Here is a 17,515-nt window from a genome sequence, read left to right as displayed (position 1 = left end):
ACATCAGCTGCGATATCTCTCAATGACAAGAATGGACCTTTTTCCTCTTCTTTCACACAGCACGCTCAATTTGAAAAAATCCAAAACTCACATGTTTCAAGTGCTCGTGTAAACTCAAGAAGTTGCTTTACCTTTACCGACATACACACTTGTTGTTCGTCAGTCATTCCTCATGCACGGCATGTGGTGTAAAATTAAATGATTATCCCATTCCTTTTCTCATTTTATTTTCTCAGAGTCCTTCCATCTCTGGAGTCTCCTCAGCAAGAGTTTCTCACTCCTACTGAGGCCGCAGCTATTCCCTCGGAACCAGAGGAGATCTTTCAGGCGCAAACGGACATCAGAACGTCACATCCGGAGCAAACGGACATCAGAACGTCACATCCTGAACTAGATCTTGCAGGACAGCTAGAAGAGGGCCGAAAGGTGACAGAAATTGTCAATGAAGAAGAGCGCAGAGAAAATAACCTTATAAATAGTGCAGGAACATCAGCACATCAAATTAAGCTCTCAAAACCAGCAAAGATCCCAGGTGAACTTCTGGAACTTGACATAAGTAAACTGGAGAAAGAGTCTTTGGATAAAAGTCAGAAAATAATAGAATACCTCGAACCAACCAAGCCAATCAGTGAACATCGAGAAGAAACACCTCAAAACTCTGCCGAGGAAAGCACAGAAGCAGCTCTTGATCCTACGTTGGTGCTACAGAAAAGTGGGTAAGTGTCAGATTTTTTTAAATAATATTATCCATGCTTAATCATATTTACTCCAAAACAAACCTGATGGATGACACATTGTTGTCCGTAAGTCACCTGCAGTGAGCTTAAACAGGCGTCATGCTTCCCTTTCGGTCATTTACTCTCTGAAAAGGATGGAAAGTCGCACGTTGGTCATCCATAACTTAAGGAGTCACATCTATGTAAAGAGATGTTCAGGATCGTCCTCTGCTCTTTGTCATTGGGTTGTCCTCTGGTGCCTTCTGCGCTGTTTCTTCGTCTCACCACTTGAATATTTTTTGTTCTGCATTTTGAGTAAAGGCTGTACATGTTTAAATCTGTGTTAGTCACAGTTTGCTCACTTTTGCTCGGACTCGAGAATGGGATGATGGACAATGGCTATCGTCATCTGCGTGACTTTATTTTCACGCAGGCATTGAGTTGCCAAGATCTTGATAACAAACTTACTCACAAAAGAATATTGTTCTGATATTTAGATAATGCTAAAAATATATGCCAAATGAAAATCCAGTCTTTTAAAGCTGTGGCTAGTTATAGATTTTATCAGAGGCAAGAAAACTCATCGTCATGATATTGATTATGCTTGTGTACAGCTCCAGAGAAAATGATTCAAGACATCTCATGTATATGATGTTTTATGCTGAAAAAAAACAATCATAGACATTGAGCTAAAGACGTTTGCCCCTTCTGCATTGACCCAAAAAAAGAAAACAATATGAAACATTCTGACATCATGAGCTGAGTAGTCTGTATCAATTTGGAAGGGGTTCGAGAATCATTTATATACACCGCAAATCCGTATTTTTTTATTTGCTGAACATATGATTAGTTCAGCATTTTTCAGATTGGACAGCATTTGTCCATCTTTGGGAAAATTATCACTGTACGTAATAATTTACTAACAGAATCAAGACTACGAATGAAATATATTATCCCGTATTGCTTTAGTGTTGTGGGTGAAGTGATAATATCCCATTTGATTAAAAATAAAGGAATGAATAAATAGGGTTCAACTTCATCCAAAATTATTTTCCATGACCTACCAATATATATATATATTGCAGGGCAAAATATTTGACTGCTCGGCCTGGTCCAGCACTGTCTCCTCAGGCGTGTGTGTGTGTGTGCGTGCTTTTCCCCGCCCCTAAGCAGGCGCGTCCTCCCCTCCCTATACAGTCCCAGCCTGCCCTCTTGTACACGGGCCCTCTGAAGTCATTTGCACAGAGCAGACAGTTGAACAAAAGCCAGAGTTCAAGACAAATACTTGAGCATGTGCTGTATGCTGTGCGTGCATGACTGCCCTGGGACACACAGAAAAGTGCCTCGGGTGGTTTGGAAATCACCAGAAGCGCTTCCATCATTTTACTTAGCCTTAGTGTGAGCCATAGGCATAGGCATTATTTCTGCTATGGCAGAAATACGGGTGAGTTGCTTTTAAATTTGTTGCTCTTTTCTGGGTGTGTGGGTGCGCTTGTGTTAAGTCACTTCAGGTGGACATACCATATGGCGTGAAGGTAACTCTTGCGCTCTTCTGACCTCAGCAGATGGGCAGAGGGGAGGGTCAAGTCGAAAGACGCAAAGACAGAAGGCGATAAAGAGTTTCAAATGACTCACGCATTTACGAGTTTCACCCTCCTCACCTGCTTGATACGGGACATGATTGTTGCCTTTCTAAATAGGAAGCGTGCACAGATGTCCTTGTACTGTTTCATGTTGAATGTGAACGACATTTTTCCTTTGTTCTTGCTTTAAAAAATAACAGTGAACTGTAAATAGATGAGTTGCCATGGTAACTGTATCTGACTATGCTTCTGATGATACAAGTGAAGTGAATAATGACTTGGCTTTGTCTATTTTCAGTGTGCAGAAATATTTTTTGGCATTGAAAGAATTTGTCATGGGAAGCATGAGGCCAAATCGCATTGGAGAGTTGATTGAGAGTTGAAATGGTCGAATCTTAAATCGGAAACAGGAAGTTGTAATAAATGAGCACATTGAAAACTTTCTTGTACCCGTCCGAACGCACACTGCTGATTACAGAAATTGCCACTTGCTCACCGCAAAGGCAAATTTTACTGAGAGGGCCTAATATAGTTGGCACCCTTGCCAAGCTAATCCATTACCCCAAACATGTTTTAGTTCTGCAGACTGGCCGAAATATTTTTAGAGCTAAGCACCAGGCCTGTCCCAAGTGGTAACAGCTGCATGCACGTCCGTCACATTGCCCGTCGGATTAGAGGCGAGCCCTCCTGATAAGATGAACTTGGATCAGTGCCAAATCCACACCCCCAGATGGCCAATTACGACCAAGCATGACACAGTTGGGCTTCTCCGTTCATACGTAGTGTACAAGGAGAGAAAGACGACACTTGCGTGAAGTGGAGAAGGCGATTTGACTGCTTGCAGTTTGATTCCAAAGCCAAACTCGGGATGGTTTTGAGAAAGCTTGTCACTCTTTACATATTTGGTTTAGCTGAGGTCACACAAGTATCGTGAGGTAAGTCTGTAACACTTGAGAAGAGGCATCTGTTGACATTCTGTGCTCCCCCTCCCGTAGACGACCACTCACTGAACAACCAGAGAGGAGCGCTGCCTTGCCAATAAGTTCTCCCAGACAACTTACGTCTGCCCCCCTTCCCACGACTCCACCTCCTTCACCAGAGAAGACCCAACCTGCACCCCCCCACCAACTTCTTCTTCCTCCATCTCCTGCCTCCCCATTGGCACCTTCTAGTCACCAGAGTGACGACCCCTGCCCAACCTCTGCATCTTGCCGCCTTCTTCCAAGGTATCCCTTAAACTGCCTTTTTGCTCAATGTGAGATCCACAAAACAGTTTTTTGGCATTGATCAGATGTCGTTTGAGCTGTTCCTTTTCATGCATGTTCTCAGCTCAGATGGAAACCATACGCATGTTTGACAGTGCTCCTTTTAGCTTGCTTGATAAAAATCCGCCACATGGCTAACACTGACAAATCAAAGTATACATCTACTCTCAACATTTCTGTAGGAGGCAAATAAATCGGAACAGCACACACATATTTCAAAATTTGACGTTTTTTAATGTCTTTTATTATTTTATTTTTGTAGAATTCTGAATGGTTCAACTTGAGGGCTGCTGCGGAGCGATCGATTCGGATCTTATATGAAAGCTGGTGTAGTAACACTAACACAATTGGCCCGACTGAAATCAAATCACTACTACGTATTATGTTTGAGGCTTATGTTTACTTCAGTCATTTTGTGGTTGTTTCATAAAGGACGGCGCAAGTATTTTTGATGCAGATTTTGGATGAAAAGAATGATTTAGCGAAAGGAAAAGCAATAGCACGAGGCATCATTTTAAAAGGACGCACCAAAGCTGTTTTGGGTGCTCTATTGTTTTATTACCCACCGCATGGAGGTGGTAGTCATCAAGAAAGTGGCTGCTTGTCTTTTTAAAGACGCAGGCATCTGCTGCTGTTGCTGTAGAGGAGTGGGTGGGGAAGAGGGGGGCAATGGCAATTGAAGGGGAGGAGGCAGTGTATGCAGCATCACAGCTCAGAGACACCTCGTACCCGCACGGTAGATGAAGAAAGCTGGCTTGTTCTTGCATCATTTTGATTGAGTCAAACCTTTTGTACTATAATGTTTCAGCATCATTTTCTAGATGAACCACACGGCAACAGGATCGTGTCTACCAAGTGTGTGGAAACTGAGGTTGAGGGAATCCACGCATACATTGGCAAGCATTTAATTGCCCAGTGATTTGATGAGAACATGAGGTTATTCTCTGCAGTGCAATATTAGGAGATGGCACATAGCTGCAAGGATCACAAGCAAAGAGGAGACTGAAGCAAGTGGATGTGAATTACGGGCGCAGGTGCGGTGGGGGGATAGAAACAGAGGTAGCTAAGAATGGGAGCCAACGAATCCATGGAGCAAGGACAGACCTTCTGTCCTACTCAAGAACACATGTGAGTCTTAAGCTTCTATTTATTTAATTGTATTTTTCATCACCACTTTCTGCATTTATATCACTTGGGCTGCATGTAGCCGTAGTACCGGCGATGGATCTTTGTTGTCATTTGGTATTGTGATGTAAATAAAGGATCCGCGCACATGCGCAGTCACTTGCACATGTGAATCATTTATAAGTGGAGGGTGCAGGCCAGATGGAGGCGGTGATTTCAAGCTGGCTGGCTCCCGTTTTGCCTGCTCCCCATTGTTGTTGCCCTGGAGCAGGAACCGGTTTTAAAATGGAGCACGGTGTGTGGCGGACTATTACTGGATGATAGAGTTAGAGACAGGAGAAGAGTGCTCCACTTCGTTTTATTTATAGCTCACACACTTGGGCACTGTAGAGCAAGGACCCGTCATTTTTAATGTGGGGATGAATGATTTATCAAAGGGAAGCTTGGTTAAGTCTCGACTGAAGTCTTTCATTTACCTTCTATTGCTGGAATGTTTGTGTAAGGTTTCCTTTCAACGTATATTTTGCCATGCTTATAGTTAGGCCCCTAAAGAAAGCACCCAGGAAAGCAAATTTGGAAGTGTTTTTAGATGACACAACCCATGTGCTTTTGGATTTTTTTTCTCCCAAAATAAAAGTTGTGTTTTGATAGATGTTGGGAATTGTGACCCTGAACCATGCATTTATCTGATCTCATTATCTCTATGCAAATCTTTTTAACCCTCTACTTGCTGCTCATGCAACACGTTTTTGTTGTTAGGGGTGTTTGTATGTGCCATCTGCGTGCTCTCAATATATCAGATTAGGCTATATGGGAATACCTCATTCTGAAAGTGAGAACCCAATGTCTTCATTGTTTTGAGAATCATTCTGGATGTGGTAGTGTTTTAGGCATAAAGATTCACTATTTCACTTATCTGGTGAAATAGTGCTTTCGACTATCTTTGTGACTGCTTTATTTCCTGTATACAATACGTCGTTGCCCATGTTAAGCACTTAGTTACTGCTTAAAGTGCGATATAAATCAATATATATTGTATTGTATTGTATTGTATTGTATTGTATTGTATTGTATTGAAGCAAGCGTAATCGTGTGTCCCTTGGTGGACGGAAGACAGCAAATTTAATCTATTCATCTTCATTTTTATTGTCCACGTGTCAGAACGGCCAAATCCCAAAAATACAAAGGGAGCGTCTGTCTCCATGGTAATTTAAATGTCATTCATCGAGATGAATTCTGGAACGACTAAACAGATGGAAGAGAAATGTCGACGTGTAGGGTGGTGGAAAATTGATGTAGCTATGGAGGCTCAGCGAGGGAAGGGAAATTGTGCAAGCAGTCTGCAGCCTCATTCAAATGGGAAGTCATCTTTTGCTGCTGACCCATGGCTATGGCTGATAATCACTGGAGAATCATTGTGAAAGGACTGAGGCAATTGATTAAAAGGGGATAGCTGAATATTGAAAATCAGACGCTGGCTGTCGTCTTTTGGATGTTATGGCGGTGAGTGTGTGGCAGGCTCTGTCTCCACTGCAGTGGGCTTGCTGGGGCTGGGACACACTGCTGGGAGTGGTACCAGACAGCTCAGACTTGGATCCCGGTTTCGGGTTGTTCCGCCATCTCTCTTGGAGCTCACGTCATGACAGCATGATTGAGGCTGCAGGGGCGCTGGTCAGACAGAGGTGAGACAGGATGGGATGCGAGAGACACATGCTACGGAATACCACAGTGATGATGAATCGGGCATCGATCCGACATACTTGTTCATTTCAAAGATCTCTTGTGCTGATGAAAACAGAACAGCATTTACTTCTGTTGTTGTTTCTCATAGATGACATTTGGTATGGCTACTCCAGATTTCCACCCAAAATTATTGAACTTGATAATACTAGGCTGGTAAAAGATGGCTGACTATTAACTCACGATCATGGTGATTGATATAAGAATAATCTATGACCGCATTAACTTTGTTTGCAAATGTCTTTTTGTCATAGGAGCTCTGATTCTGATGGAGCATTCGAGACTCCTGAATCGACAACACCAGTGAAGGCTCCTGCTGATCAACAGAACCAGTTATTACCCACTGATGACAAAGGTCAGGAAAAAATATGTATAACGTGAGTCAAATAAAAGATAAAAAGGAGGATGCTCTTGCATCCCCTGGTGGAATTAAACAAAACAGGTCAGAGTGGACTGATGATTTTATTGTGATAATTATTTTAGTAGAAATGTCTTTGTAACTAAACAATTTCATCCAGCAGAATTGCAAGAGCGATCTTAAAATCTGTGTTAAAAATGACATTCATGAGTGATTGAAAATCCATGAGTAACTGACACCCTCCCTATTCAAGTTCTTGTTCAAAATAGTTTTTTCTTCATTTTTTTTCAGGAGAAGATCCCTCTGTGAGAACTTTCTCATCTGACTTGATTTCTGAGCCTCTTGCAATAGTTTTCGATGAGGACAGACCAATTGCTGCGAGTGGCACATACAACATTGAACGTTTTGCCTCCGAGACAACAAGTCAACCACTTACTCGTTCTCTCAGCCTCCAGAGTGGAGAACTTGACACTTCTGGTTTGGATGGATCGGCAACACAAGGCTTCCGCCCGCATTCGGAATCCTTCAGCGTAGGCACAGAGAGCAATCCGGGGACATTACGCAAGCCCAGGAAAGTCCGCCCTGCATCTGTAAAAAAGAAACCTCTCCTGAGGCAGAACTCCAACCCGGAGAAGCCAAGTTCTACGATTAGTCCGCCAGAGATCATTAAGCGAGCAAAGCATCAAAGTGTGACTTTGGAGGGCGAAGACAGAGGAAGTCCTGCAGAAGGTGGAAGTCCTGTAGGAACCCTCAGAAAGACGAGAATAACGCATGTCGACACTCCACCTCCCCTACCAGAAGAAAACACTCATACAGAACCAAAGGGCAGCCTCGCCGGCCCTGCCTTACCTTTGCGCCAGGAGGAGAACCATCTCCCAGCTAGTCTTCCACTCAAAGAAAACCTCCCCTACCCTCCCAGCGGCTCTTATAAATGGGATCCAGAGAACATTGAGAGCATAGACCCATTCAATACTGGTGGGAGTAAGATTGCCAACTCTCCTGTTCTTGGCCGGAAGAGTCCCCCGCCGAAGTCTCCCCCTGTCACTGCTGTCAGGCAGATTCCTCATCCAGCTTCTGCCGAGGTGGCCATTACCAAGCCCAAAGATCAACCTCTTGTACTGAAGCAGGAGTCTGTGAGGCTGGAGTTTGACTACTCAGAAGAGAGTATTGAGGCATCACACGGAGCGTCTCCCCCACCAAAGAAACCGGCCAAGAAACCCGGTGCCAAAATGCCCCTGAGGAAACCAAAGGTGGGATTAAACAAGGCCCACTCAGGACAGACCGAGCAGCTGAACAATAACCTTCCAGCAGAACATAATGGGAACAAAGAGGAAAAACCTGTTTCTAAGGGTTCTTATGACTTTCAGTCGAATAAGTGGGACGATCCAAACTTCAATCCGTTTTTGACAAAGACGGCTGTAGCTAACTCTCCAAAAGCATCTGGGCCTGGCTACAGTTTTGATTTTGACGACTCTATCGTTGACCCGTTTAAGTCCTCCAACAAGATGGCGACCTCACCCGCAAAGGCCTCGGCCTCCATTGAGTTGTCGTCAAATGATGACATGGAAAATGACAATATCGGGGAGCTCGAAGATCAAAATCTGAACAAACCGACCAAAAAGAAGAAAACTCCTATCAAATCGTAAGTTGGTTGTATTCACACTGTGTGGTTATCGTGTCTTTTGTCCATCTCTCTGTCACCTGGACTAGTGAATATAAAAAGTCTATACAACCTTAGTCTCCTATAAAAATTTGCCATTCCAACTGAGGTGTGTAGACTTTTCATACCCACTCAATGCGCTGTATTGTCATGTCACAGGAGGTCCAGGGATGTTCCCACACTATGTTGTTTGTTGTAAGTACGGGGACAACACAACTATCCATCCTAATTCATTCTCCGTAAACCAGCATGTTAGCTCTTTTTTTCATTTTTGGTTAGCTATCAGCCTTTAACTTTAACATCTCAATAGCTGACTCAGTCAACACATCATCAATCTTTTTTATTGTCAATAATAATCGATGGACGCTAAAGGACATTTAAATCATCAGTTTTATATCTAACAAAGGTGAGATTCATTAAATTTGACTTGTATCATTTCAACAAGCAGCGAAAATATTTGACGTCATTTATGTCAGTCTCCATTGGATTTGTGTGTTGCCATTTTCAAAAAGAAACGCATGCCACCAAAGGAGATTATTACTTGAATATCATTTAACAATGTATGAATTTTACACTGGAAAGTGCTTCATGATGACTGGCAGTGAAACTATTCATCCGTCTGTATTTTCAGCTACACTCATATATTTATTCTTTATTCAGGTCGTGGGGTTGAATCATGAATATTTCTTTATTATTCTCTGCAACTGTCGAACGTTATGTAGTGTTGAAATGTTACATGTTTATTTTTTTGACACTTATTCTCTCTTTTGAATTTATTTATTTATTTGCATCAAACATCTTTCATAATTGTGAGTAAATGTCATCAATGTCCTAATCAACCTGCTTCATTAACCATAACTTCGGCCCTATCATTTTTTGGGGCCAATGTGTTAAGTAATCAAATGTACTGTTACTGTAAAGCAATCTTAATATCTTGAATTGAAGTCCAATATAGAGCTTTAAAAACGGTTAAATCTTGTGAGTATGCAAACATCAGAGTCCTGTTTTGCAGAGGTTAGGGATTGCATCGAGTTTTGAGCTGATTGTGTGACTGCATTCATGACGATCTGTTTCTCCAGCAACACTTTTAGGGTAAAGCGGTCACCGAAGAAATCACAGTTGGCCGACAACGCGCAGGTAAGTTCATATATGTATACATCCTGGATATCACTTATTTTGCTCTATTTGTTGAATCCATGTCTGTTTCGATGGCAGGATGCAGATGACCCCGGCTCGATTCCCCCACAGGACGGCCATGCCACGGATGAGGAGAAGCTGGCCTCCTCCACCAGTCACAAGTGGGCAGGCTTGCATGACGTCGATGCAGACTTGAACTTCGACCAGCAGGATTTTCCTCACCCATCAGATTTGTCATCCTTTGTCAATGAGAGCAGTCTTCCGTCTTCAGGTTCGATGTGCTGTCCAGTGAATGTATGGTTCTGATGTGTTCACCTTCAAACTTGAACACACACACACACACACACACACACACACACACACACACACACATACATACATACATACACGTACACATACACACACACCATAACATTCAACAGATTCTTTACCCAACACATTTTTATTTTATTTTATTTTATTTTATTTTTCTGTGGTCTGTTGGAGTTGTCAGCCATGTTTCATCCGTGTCTGTTTTGCCTTTCAGTGCAAGACTATGAAATAGAGTACATGGAGAAAATTGGCTCTTCCTCATCTGTGAGTATTTGATCTAAGTTCCTGTCTTATCGTCTGGATCAGTACATTCTCCATGTCTCAGTGGTTACTCGACAACATCAAAAATATGTCATCAACTCATTTATTTTTATATTTCTGGTAGCCATCGTCTGTGAAGAACCCATCACTTTACCTAAAGTTGGACTCGCTATCAAACACCGCAAACAAGGATCCACACGGATCGGAGCCCAACTCCCCTTGCACAGGGTACAACTGCAATCGTGGAGTGGACATTTGGAATAGTTCATTTGCTAGTAGATCAAACTTTACAAATTTGGGCTGAATGTGTTCTGTTTCTGTGCAGGAGTTTTGAGGAAATGGAGGCTCAGATCACAGCCAGCATGAAGACTCCCGCCCTAAATTCACGGCCAGGTCCCGAAGGCTGCGCTGGAGAAAAGGGCAGGAAAAGAGAAAACGAAGTGCTTAGTCGAACACAAAGCACAGAGAGGGATGAGCAGGTATGTTACAAGTGTACAACTACTCTTAGTTCTCAGTGTGATCCCTAGTCGCCGAATTGACAGAAATCAGGATCTGGAAGTCTCCACCAAACAATCCAACAAGTTTCCAGTTCTTCCACTTAGTCGCTGAGCGCTTGCTTTGCCATGCTGACCCCAAAATCTGACCATGCCCCCCGATCACCCACTATAGCTCAATAGCCAAGAGGTCCCTTCTTCAGCCCTGACCCTGTCCCTGTTAGAAAGACTGTCTGAGTGTGACCACACAGTGCAGTACCTGGAACCCGACCTCGCTGAGACCAACCCTAATGCATTCGCCCAAAAACTCCAGGTGTGTTAACCTGATAACTTTTTTATGAAAACATCCCACCTTTGCCTTTTCATTCCCTAATTATTGTGAGAAATGTTGAGTGAAGTGACCTCAGACCGAGTGCGCTGTGCGGTCAACTCAAGTGTTGTATCTGCTTTTCCTTTACTCCCTCATCCTTGGGTCGCACACCCCAACATTTGACAAAAAAAAAAAAAAAAAAAACAATTTGTGCGGCCCAGGAGGAGCTGGTGCTTGCTGCCCTGCGGATAGAGGCTCTGCAAGTAGCCAAAAACATCTCTCAGTGCCCCTCCCTCTCCACTGTAACCCCCCAGGTACTGCGTTGATTTAGCCTGCACCTGATTTCAGTGTGTGTCTGTGTGTGCTTTGCCAGGATGCATTTTGATGAATGTATATGACCTGGACTTTACAATTGGTGCATGATCCCCCCTCTCCTTAAACACACAGTTCTGAGTGAACTCATGGCCTTATAAACATATCGGCTGCACCACTGCATTGTCAGCCCCTCCGAGTATCGAGCTCCCCTCATCCCAAATTTAACATGCCGTCAAATCTGCAGCAACACTGTGGGGCTGAGCCCCAAGGAACAGAGTGTTTGATTGTAATTTTAGATCCCTGCCTTTATTTTGCATGTTGCCCGTTCACAAGAGGCTTGAATGTGACTGATAAAAAAAACAGTGATGGCATTCAGTGCACATCATGGAGCTCATTTGTTGGGTTGATCATCTTTAAAAATACTGGTCACATTTGGTGCGTTGAGTCTTACTGAAAAATCAAACATCTATTATGGGTTGGTGTCTGTAGTTTTCTCTCTTTTAAATCTCCAATTTCAGATTTTTTTTTTATGTCTAAAACCTTTAGCGTTTTTTCCTCTGAGATGTTCTGCGCTGTATAGGAGCACTTCAATTTTCAAGACGCCACATGCTGTGTACAGTGCATATCTCCCCAGGTGTTTCTCATGGATTTATCTCAAACATTTGTCCCACACATTTCACAGTCCCGCCTTAAGAAACCCAGTACACGACGGTGGAACATCAACGGTTCACCGTTACTGAAAGTAAGAGGAAGACTTCCTGTACAGTATATGACCTGCCCCTTTAATACATATCCTGCTCAGTCCTTCGATATTTTGACAGTTGTGCTTTTCGGTCAATTAGCTTTTGTATCTCAGTGCGACACAAATGGATGTACTTATATAGCAAAAAGTCAGACGACACCCTTAACTGGTCACCAGTCTATCTCATGGCAAATATCAAGACCAATTCACACTCTCATCCACACCATCAAACCATCGGCAACACTATGATTTTTATTTATCTATGACAGACAGAACACTTAAATACATTTCCACTAGATGGCATAACGGTCCTCAGTTTATAACTGATTTCAAATGTCAAGGTCATCAACATGACAGATTCATTTGTGTTATTTATTGTAACCACCACATCTTCAAGCCAACTGTCCGAATACCAAATGACTGTGCTGGATACCCCCTACGAGCAGTTTTAGGCCCATTTAGTGGATCCCACCCCAATCTACGCAGCCACATGTATAGGTTCTATGAGAATGTGTGTTTTAGGGCCTCTAGTATCACTCGTAAAGTCTCCTGAAAGAGAACAAGCCATCGAGCTGTTGTGCTCCTTGATCTATTTTTGTCCTCCTACGTTTTCATCTCATCGTGCTGCTGTTGTGAATATTTTTTTGTCTAGCTTTTGCCAAATGCTAAGCTGGAAATGAAGAAGAGATTTCCAGTAACATTATATGTTGATGATGCATGGAGATGCTTTTGTTCTGTCATGTGAGAATTGCAAACGTTGTTCATTTGTTTGAACGATGGAATAAAATTATCTTTGAAGGCATACTACTACCATACCACCAAATTGGAACCAAAAAGTTGAAAATCCCTCGTCTGCTCCAAGATTTGATTCTCTTCTGTGACATATTACAGCAGTTTCAGTAACATTGCAGCTCCCTGTGGTCTCACCCTAATCCATCTCAATGAATTAATCCCCTCAGAATCTATTAGCTTTAGCGATCTTAAAATCTCATAATGTTTGGATCTGGCCTAATACTGTGTTATTGGAAACAAAGTCATCAATCAGCTCGGGCTTGTTTGTGGTAGGACAAGTGAAATAACGTAATGTGCTTTTCTATGAAACTAACATGTTTGCCGTGCTGTGCGGTCTGGGCTGCCCCGCCACCCCCCAACTCTTCTATTTGATACCGTTTTCGCCCCATACCCCCCTTCTCCCGTGCCTGTGCCAATCGTAAACAAGCTTTGCTCTCTTAACAAGACAATCATTCTGCTATGAAGACTGTCTCATCAATTCATTCTGCAGCTGGCCAAGTCTTCAGGAACATCACAAGCCTGCCCCATTTATATATTGATTTTGCTGTGTGGTACCTTTTGATGCAATTGGATGCTGCCCTGTAGTTTAGGTTCAGGTATCTTGCTGAGAACATTCAGTCAAAGCCAAATGTGGCAGTGGGTTTTGTCTTGACGGGGATTTAACCGGTTATGTTTCCTTTCCTTTCACTACTCTCCTTTGGATCAATGAAGCAGCATCGAGATGTGTCATCACCATCAGAGAGTTCCGTATCGAAAAACATGCTGTACGCCCGGACCGCTAACAGCTACATAGATGGAGAGAGTCCACATCTTCCCAAAGATCTGGACCACTCGTTGGGAATTGCAAAGGAAGAGGTGCCCCAAAAAGTTTTTTTTCACAGTTACACTCAGTGCTACGACCGACTTTCAATACAATAGCTGTAGAATTGATGATGTTGCTAAAGTTTTGTCAATGCTGTCCAAGACATCACTTTATAAAATGTAACATTTTTTTGTACCTGGTCGCTACTTATCATGTTGAGGAGAATCCAAACTATAGACCAGCAACTGTAACATGAAGAAAAAATAAGACATTTGCCTTTTATATATTATACAGATGCTCCCATACTTACGAACATTCGAGTTACGAACAACAGTACATCCGAAAATTTTTGCGGGTATGTCGACAAATGTTTGTGCAGAGATGCTGTAAGTTAGATTTTGTATTGCGCGGCTTTTTTCCAAGTAGTGCTTCTTTCTGCCGCTAATACCGACGTGAGGCGCTGTGAGACCCCTCTCTCTCTAACATATGTAGTATTCTCTACAGTTGTACATGTACATATCTTTATATAGCATATACAGTAAAGTCTCGTTATATCGATATTCTCGAGAGTCGGAAAAAATATCGATATAACCGGACTATCGATATATCCGATCCTGTGGCATGTAAATTTTCTCCTTGCGTTCATAGAAATAGTATCGTAATAAGCAGTACTATCGATATAACCGATATCGATATAACGAGACTTTACTCTATTTTATTACATGTTTATTTTTCAGTACAAACCAATAAAGGTTACTTATACAAGCGTTAAACATACTTATATAACCCTTAAACATATTTATATAAGCCTTAAACATAAATTCCATACAAAATATAGCACTGAAACAATTTACGAACGACTTCACCTTACGAACGACCGTTCGGAATGTATCTCGTTTGTAAGTTGGGGAGCATCTGTATATACATAGCGCTAGGAAGATAATGTTTTTATTTTTAAAATGTTGTTACCTCGAGATATTAGGATCAGCTTTCCAGATAATGCATTTTCTACACCGCCATAAATGATCATGAAATCATCGTCATCTTGAAATATAGTGAAGCTTTTGTGTTTGATTGTGTTGAAGTTGTCTGACACTGTTGTTTCACATCCAATTTAACAAGATCCCTCCCGCTTTAGATTGTAACAAAAGAGAGGGAGGCGCAGGAGTGGCAGAGGAAATACGAAGACAGCCGCCAGGAGGTGCAGGAGATGAGGTATCATGTTCTGTTTTGAATAAAAATGCTGTTGGAAGCTTGCACTTAAATCCAGACTATGGACAGTATTTGTCTGAAATATTTTCAGTATAGCTTCCAAGTTTTGTCATTTTCTTATTCACCTTATTGACCAACGATTCAAATGTCTCATTACTTAAAAAGGATGTAGAAATAAAAAAACATTGGTGGTGGTCAGAAGGCGGTTGGTCAGGATCCATCTGGCCAGTAAGGCATTGACTACTAAGCTTACTTAATGTAGATTTAGTGAGATCAAGAAGAAGGGAGATGAGGGTTGGGGCAGGGGATTATTACTATATTTTCCGGCGTATAAGGCGCACCCAAAAGCCTTGATTTTCTTCAAAATGTGGCTCTGAGCCTTATACGCGGGTGCTCCTTATACTGTATGTGAAGTAATATGCTGCCGCCGACTACATTTTCCCCCTGTAGAAGAAGTGGTGCATAACCCCAGCCTCTACTGTTGCGCCTTATAATATGGCGTGCCTTATATTTGGAAAACTTTTATATATTTATATATATCATATTTGGAAAACCTTTATATATTATATTTGGGAAACTTTTGTCATTCATTGAAGGTGCGCCTTATACTCTGGTGCGCCTTATATATGGAAAGGGGTTGAAAATACAGCATTCATTAGGGGTGCGCCTTGTACAGTACAACGGAAAATATGGTATTTCTCTTGAATGTATTTTCCCCCAAAGAATCTATTTTTAAAAACATTGTACTGTATTTTGTTTTGGCCAATATAAATAATGCTGACTTAAAATTTCAGTGGTACTACCGAGTCACATCTTTCCACATTCTTATCTGTAGGAGGATTGTTTCTGAGTATGAGAAGACGATTGCACAGATGATAGGTGAGTTTGTGATTGAATACCATCATGTCACTTTGAAGCTATTTCGTGCACATTAACATTGCTGATGCCACCTTTGAGCACACTGCATAATGGAGTGTATTCATTGCCACTGATTCTTAAGGTGCTCCGGTTTCAAGCCAGCTTGACTGCTTGCTGTTGGACTTTTGATACCTTAAAGTCACACTTGGCTCATGCTCAGCTCTCACGTGCCATGGGTTCCCAGCTTGACTTAACACGCTCCCTTTTGTTTCTGTTTTGCTCCTATGTGTGCCCCTTGCTATTTGATAATCCCAACAGGCATGCCAGGTGAGTACTGCAACATCATGCTTCGACTTGTGTGCTCGCTCACATTTTCCCATTCGTTTGTCACGGAAGGAGCCGACGCAACTCTCAGCCTGCCTCATGTCCACTTTCATGTGCTTGTCCATGTTCATATCATTTCCTTCTCATTTGTGTCTAAACATTGGCATTGTCTTTCTGTTTGGCATCACGCCAGTATTGATGTGGTCAAGATGTCTCTGGTATGCGTGCCACGGACCTTGTTTAACAAAGGGTGTACAGTACTTTGGCAATGTACATCATTGCGAAATAGCATAGTTTGTATGTTGCTGTCGCTTTGGCAGCAAGAAAGGCAGGAGCATGGGAGTTGTTGGAATATATCTCATTCGGAAGTGAACTCTCTCAGGGGATGAAAAAAAAACATTACAGGGAGAAAAAAAACAAGACTCAGAGTGTGCTAGGCAGCGCAATCGGCAGAACATAACTAATGGGAACGCCCACTTAATATAAAAATAATTACTAAAGACATCTCATCAAGAGACCTATATTTATAATTAAAGGACAACCGACGTCACTTTTTTGTTTCTTAACTAACATCAGAATTGTTTTATAGCATCTAAAATACCCAAAACACGCAGTATGATATTTTTATTCAAATGCAAAACACCAATAAAAATGACTTAAAGTGTCCAAAATCTGCAAAAAAATTGAGCTGCGAATTGGGCATTTTCAGAAAGTCCCGCCCCCAGTTCGTGATGTCACGCCAGGACGTCTTGCATTGCTGGAGAATCCAAACAATGGCTTCAGATTCGGAGAATATGCTTTCTTGTTACACATCCAGTTATGAATATGATCCAAATAGTTCTGAAGAGGAAAGCATACATGTTTGCAATCAATTAAAGAATTTATTCCATGCTATTTTGAGGCAACATTGGGGGGGAAATCGATCACCAGAAAAGAGGCACAAAATGGCGACCACCTGTGGCCACCTCCATTTCCACAGGCTGATAAATTCCTTATATGGAGCTTGGACGCCCTCTTCTGGCGGCTTGTGGGTGCAACACGGTTTTCAGACCAAACGTACAGCAAAATACGTGGACGTGATGGAAGGACTGCTACAATGTGTCTTTTTTTTCGGTTAGGGGCGTTCCTTTAGTGACGTCACGTACGGACTCGTCACCAACTCAAAAACAAGACTTCCTGAATATTCAGAGCAAGTCTTAAAACGTAAAATATAGCTATATGCGGTGGAATCTTATTAAAATACGCTCAGTAGAAGTCATTTGAAGCCATTTTACAAATTATGGACACAACTTGTCCAGAGACGTCGGTTGTCCTTTAAGTGTTTTGGCATGTTGTATCTCATCAGATTGAAAAGTGGCCATATAAGGTTTCTTAACCCTATATCGGGTGACTTTAACACAAAAGTAACCCAACTCTCTTTTTCTACTGTGTATGTGAAGAACCCTTTTTTTCCATTCACTGCTGTTTTGTGGTTCACAAAATGTACATTGTAAACGATCTGTTTAAATA

The 17,515-nt window shown here is 42.1% G+C and overlaps 1 protein-coding gene across 7 annotated transcripts in view; it reads left to right on the top strand.

Moving 5' to 3' along the window:
* tacc2 (transforming, acidic coiled-coil containing protein 2) overlaps nt 1-17,515 on the top strand; it is a 39,376-nt gene that overhangs the window by 18,499 nt on the left and 3,362 nt on the right. The window contains exons 7-21 of one of the 7 annotated variants that reach the window (XM_089012514.1): nt 237-716; nt 3,295-3,525; nt 6,684-6,784; nt 7,079-8,429; nt 9,527-9,584; nt 9,663-9,855; nt 10,111-10,160; nt 10,282-10,385; nt 10,483-10,636; nt 10,827-10,964; nt 11,183-11,275; nt 11,959-12,018; nt 13,525-13,665; nt 14,751-14,827; nt 15,660-15,703. In XM_089012514.1, coding sequence (XP_088868640.1) covers nt 237-716; nt 3,295-3,525; nt 6,684-6,784; nt 7,079-8,429; nt 9,527-9,584; nt 9,663-9,855; nt 10,111-10,160; nt 10,282-10,385; nt 10,483-10,636; nt 10,827-10,964; nt 11,183-11,275; nt 11,959-12,018; nt 13,525-13,665; nt 14,751-14,827; nt 15,660-15,703 — 3,275 coding nt within the window. Of the gene's footprint in view, nt 1-236; nt 717-3,294; nt 3,526-6,683; nt 6,785-7,078; nt 8,430-9,526; nt 9,585-9,662; nt 9,856-10,110; nt 10,161-10,281; nt 10,386-10,482; nt 10,637-10,826; nt 10,965-11,182; nt 11,276-11,958; nt 12,019-13,521; nt 13,666-14,750; nt 14,828-15,659; nt 15,704-17,515 lie in introns of all 7 variants that reach the window. The other 6 variants (XM_089012509.1, XM_089012507.1, XM_089012511.1 and 3 more) reach the window with 6 other exon arrangements.

This window comes from Hippocampus bargibanti, linkage group LG13, assembly GCF_051943395.1.
Source record: "Hippocampus bargibanti isolate YZ-2025 linkage group LG13, ASM5194339v1, whole genome shotgun sequence".
Classification (NCBI taxonomy): domain Eukaryota; kingdom Metazoa; phylum Chordata; class Actinopteri; order Syngnathiformes; family Syngnathidae; genus Hippocampus; species Hippocampus bargibanti.
This window is presented reverse-complemented; position numbering and strand designations above follow the sequence as displayed.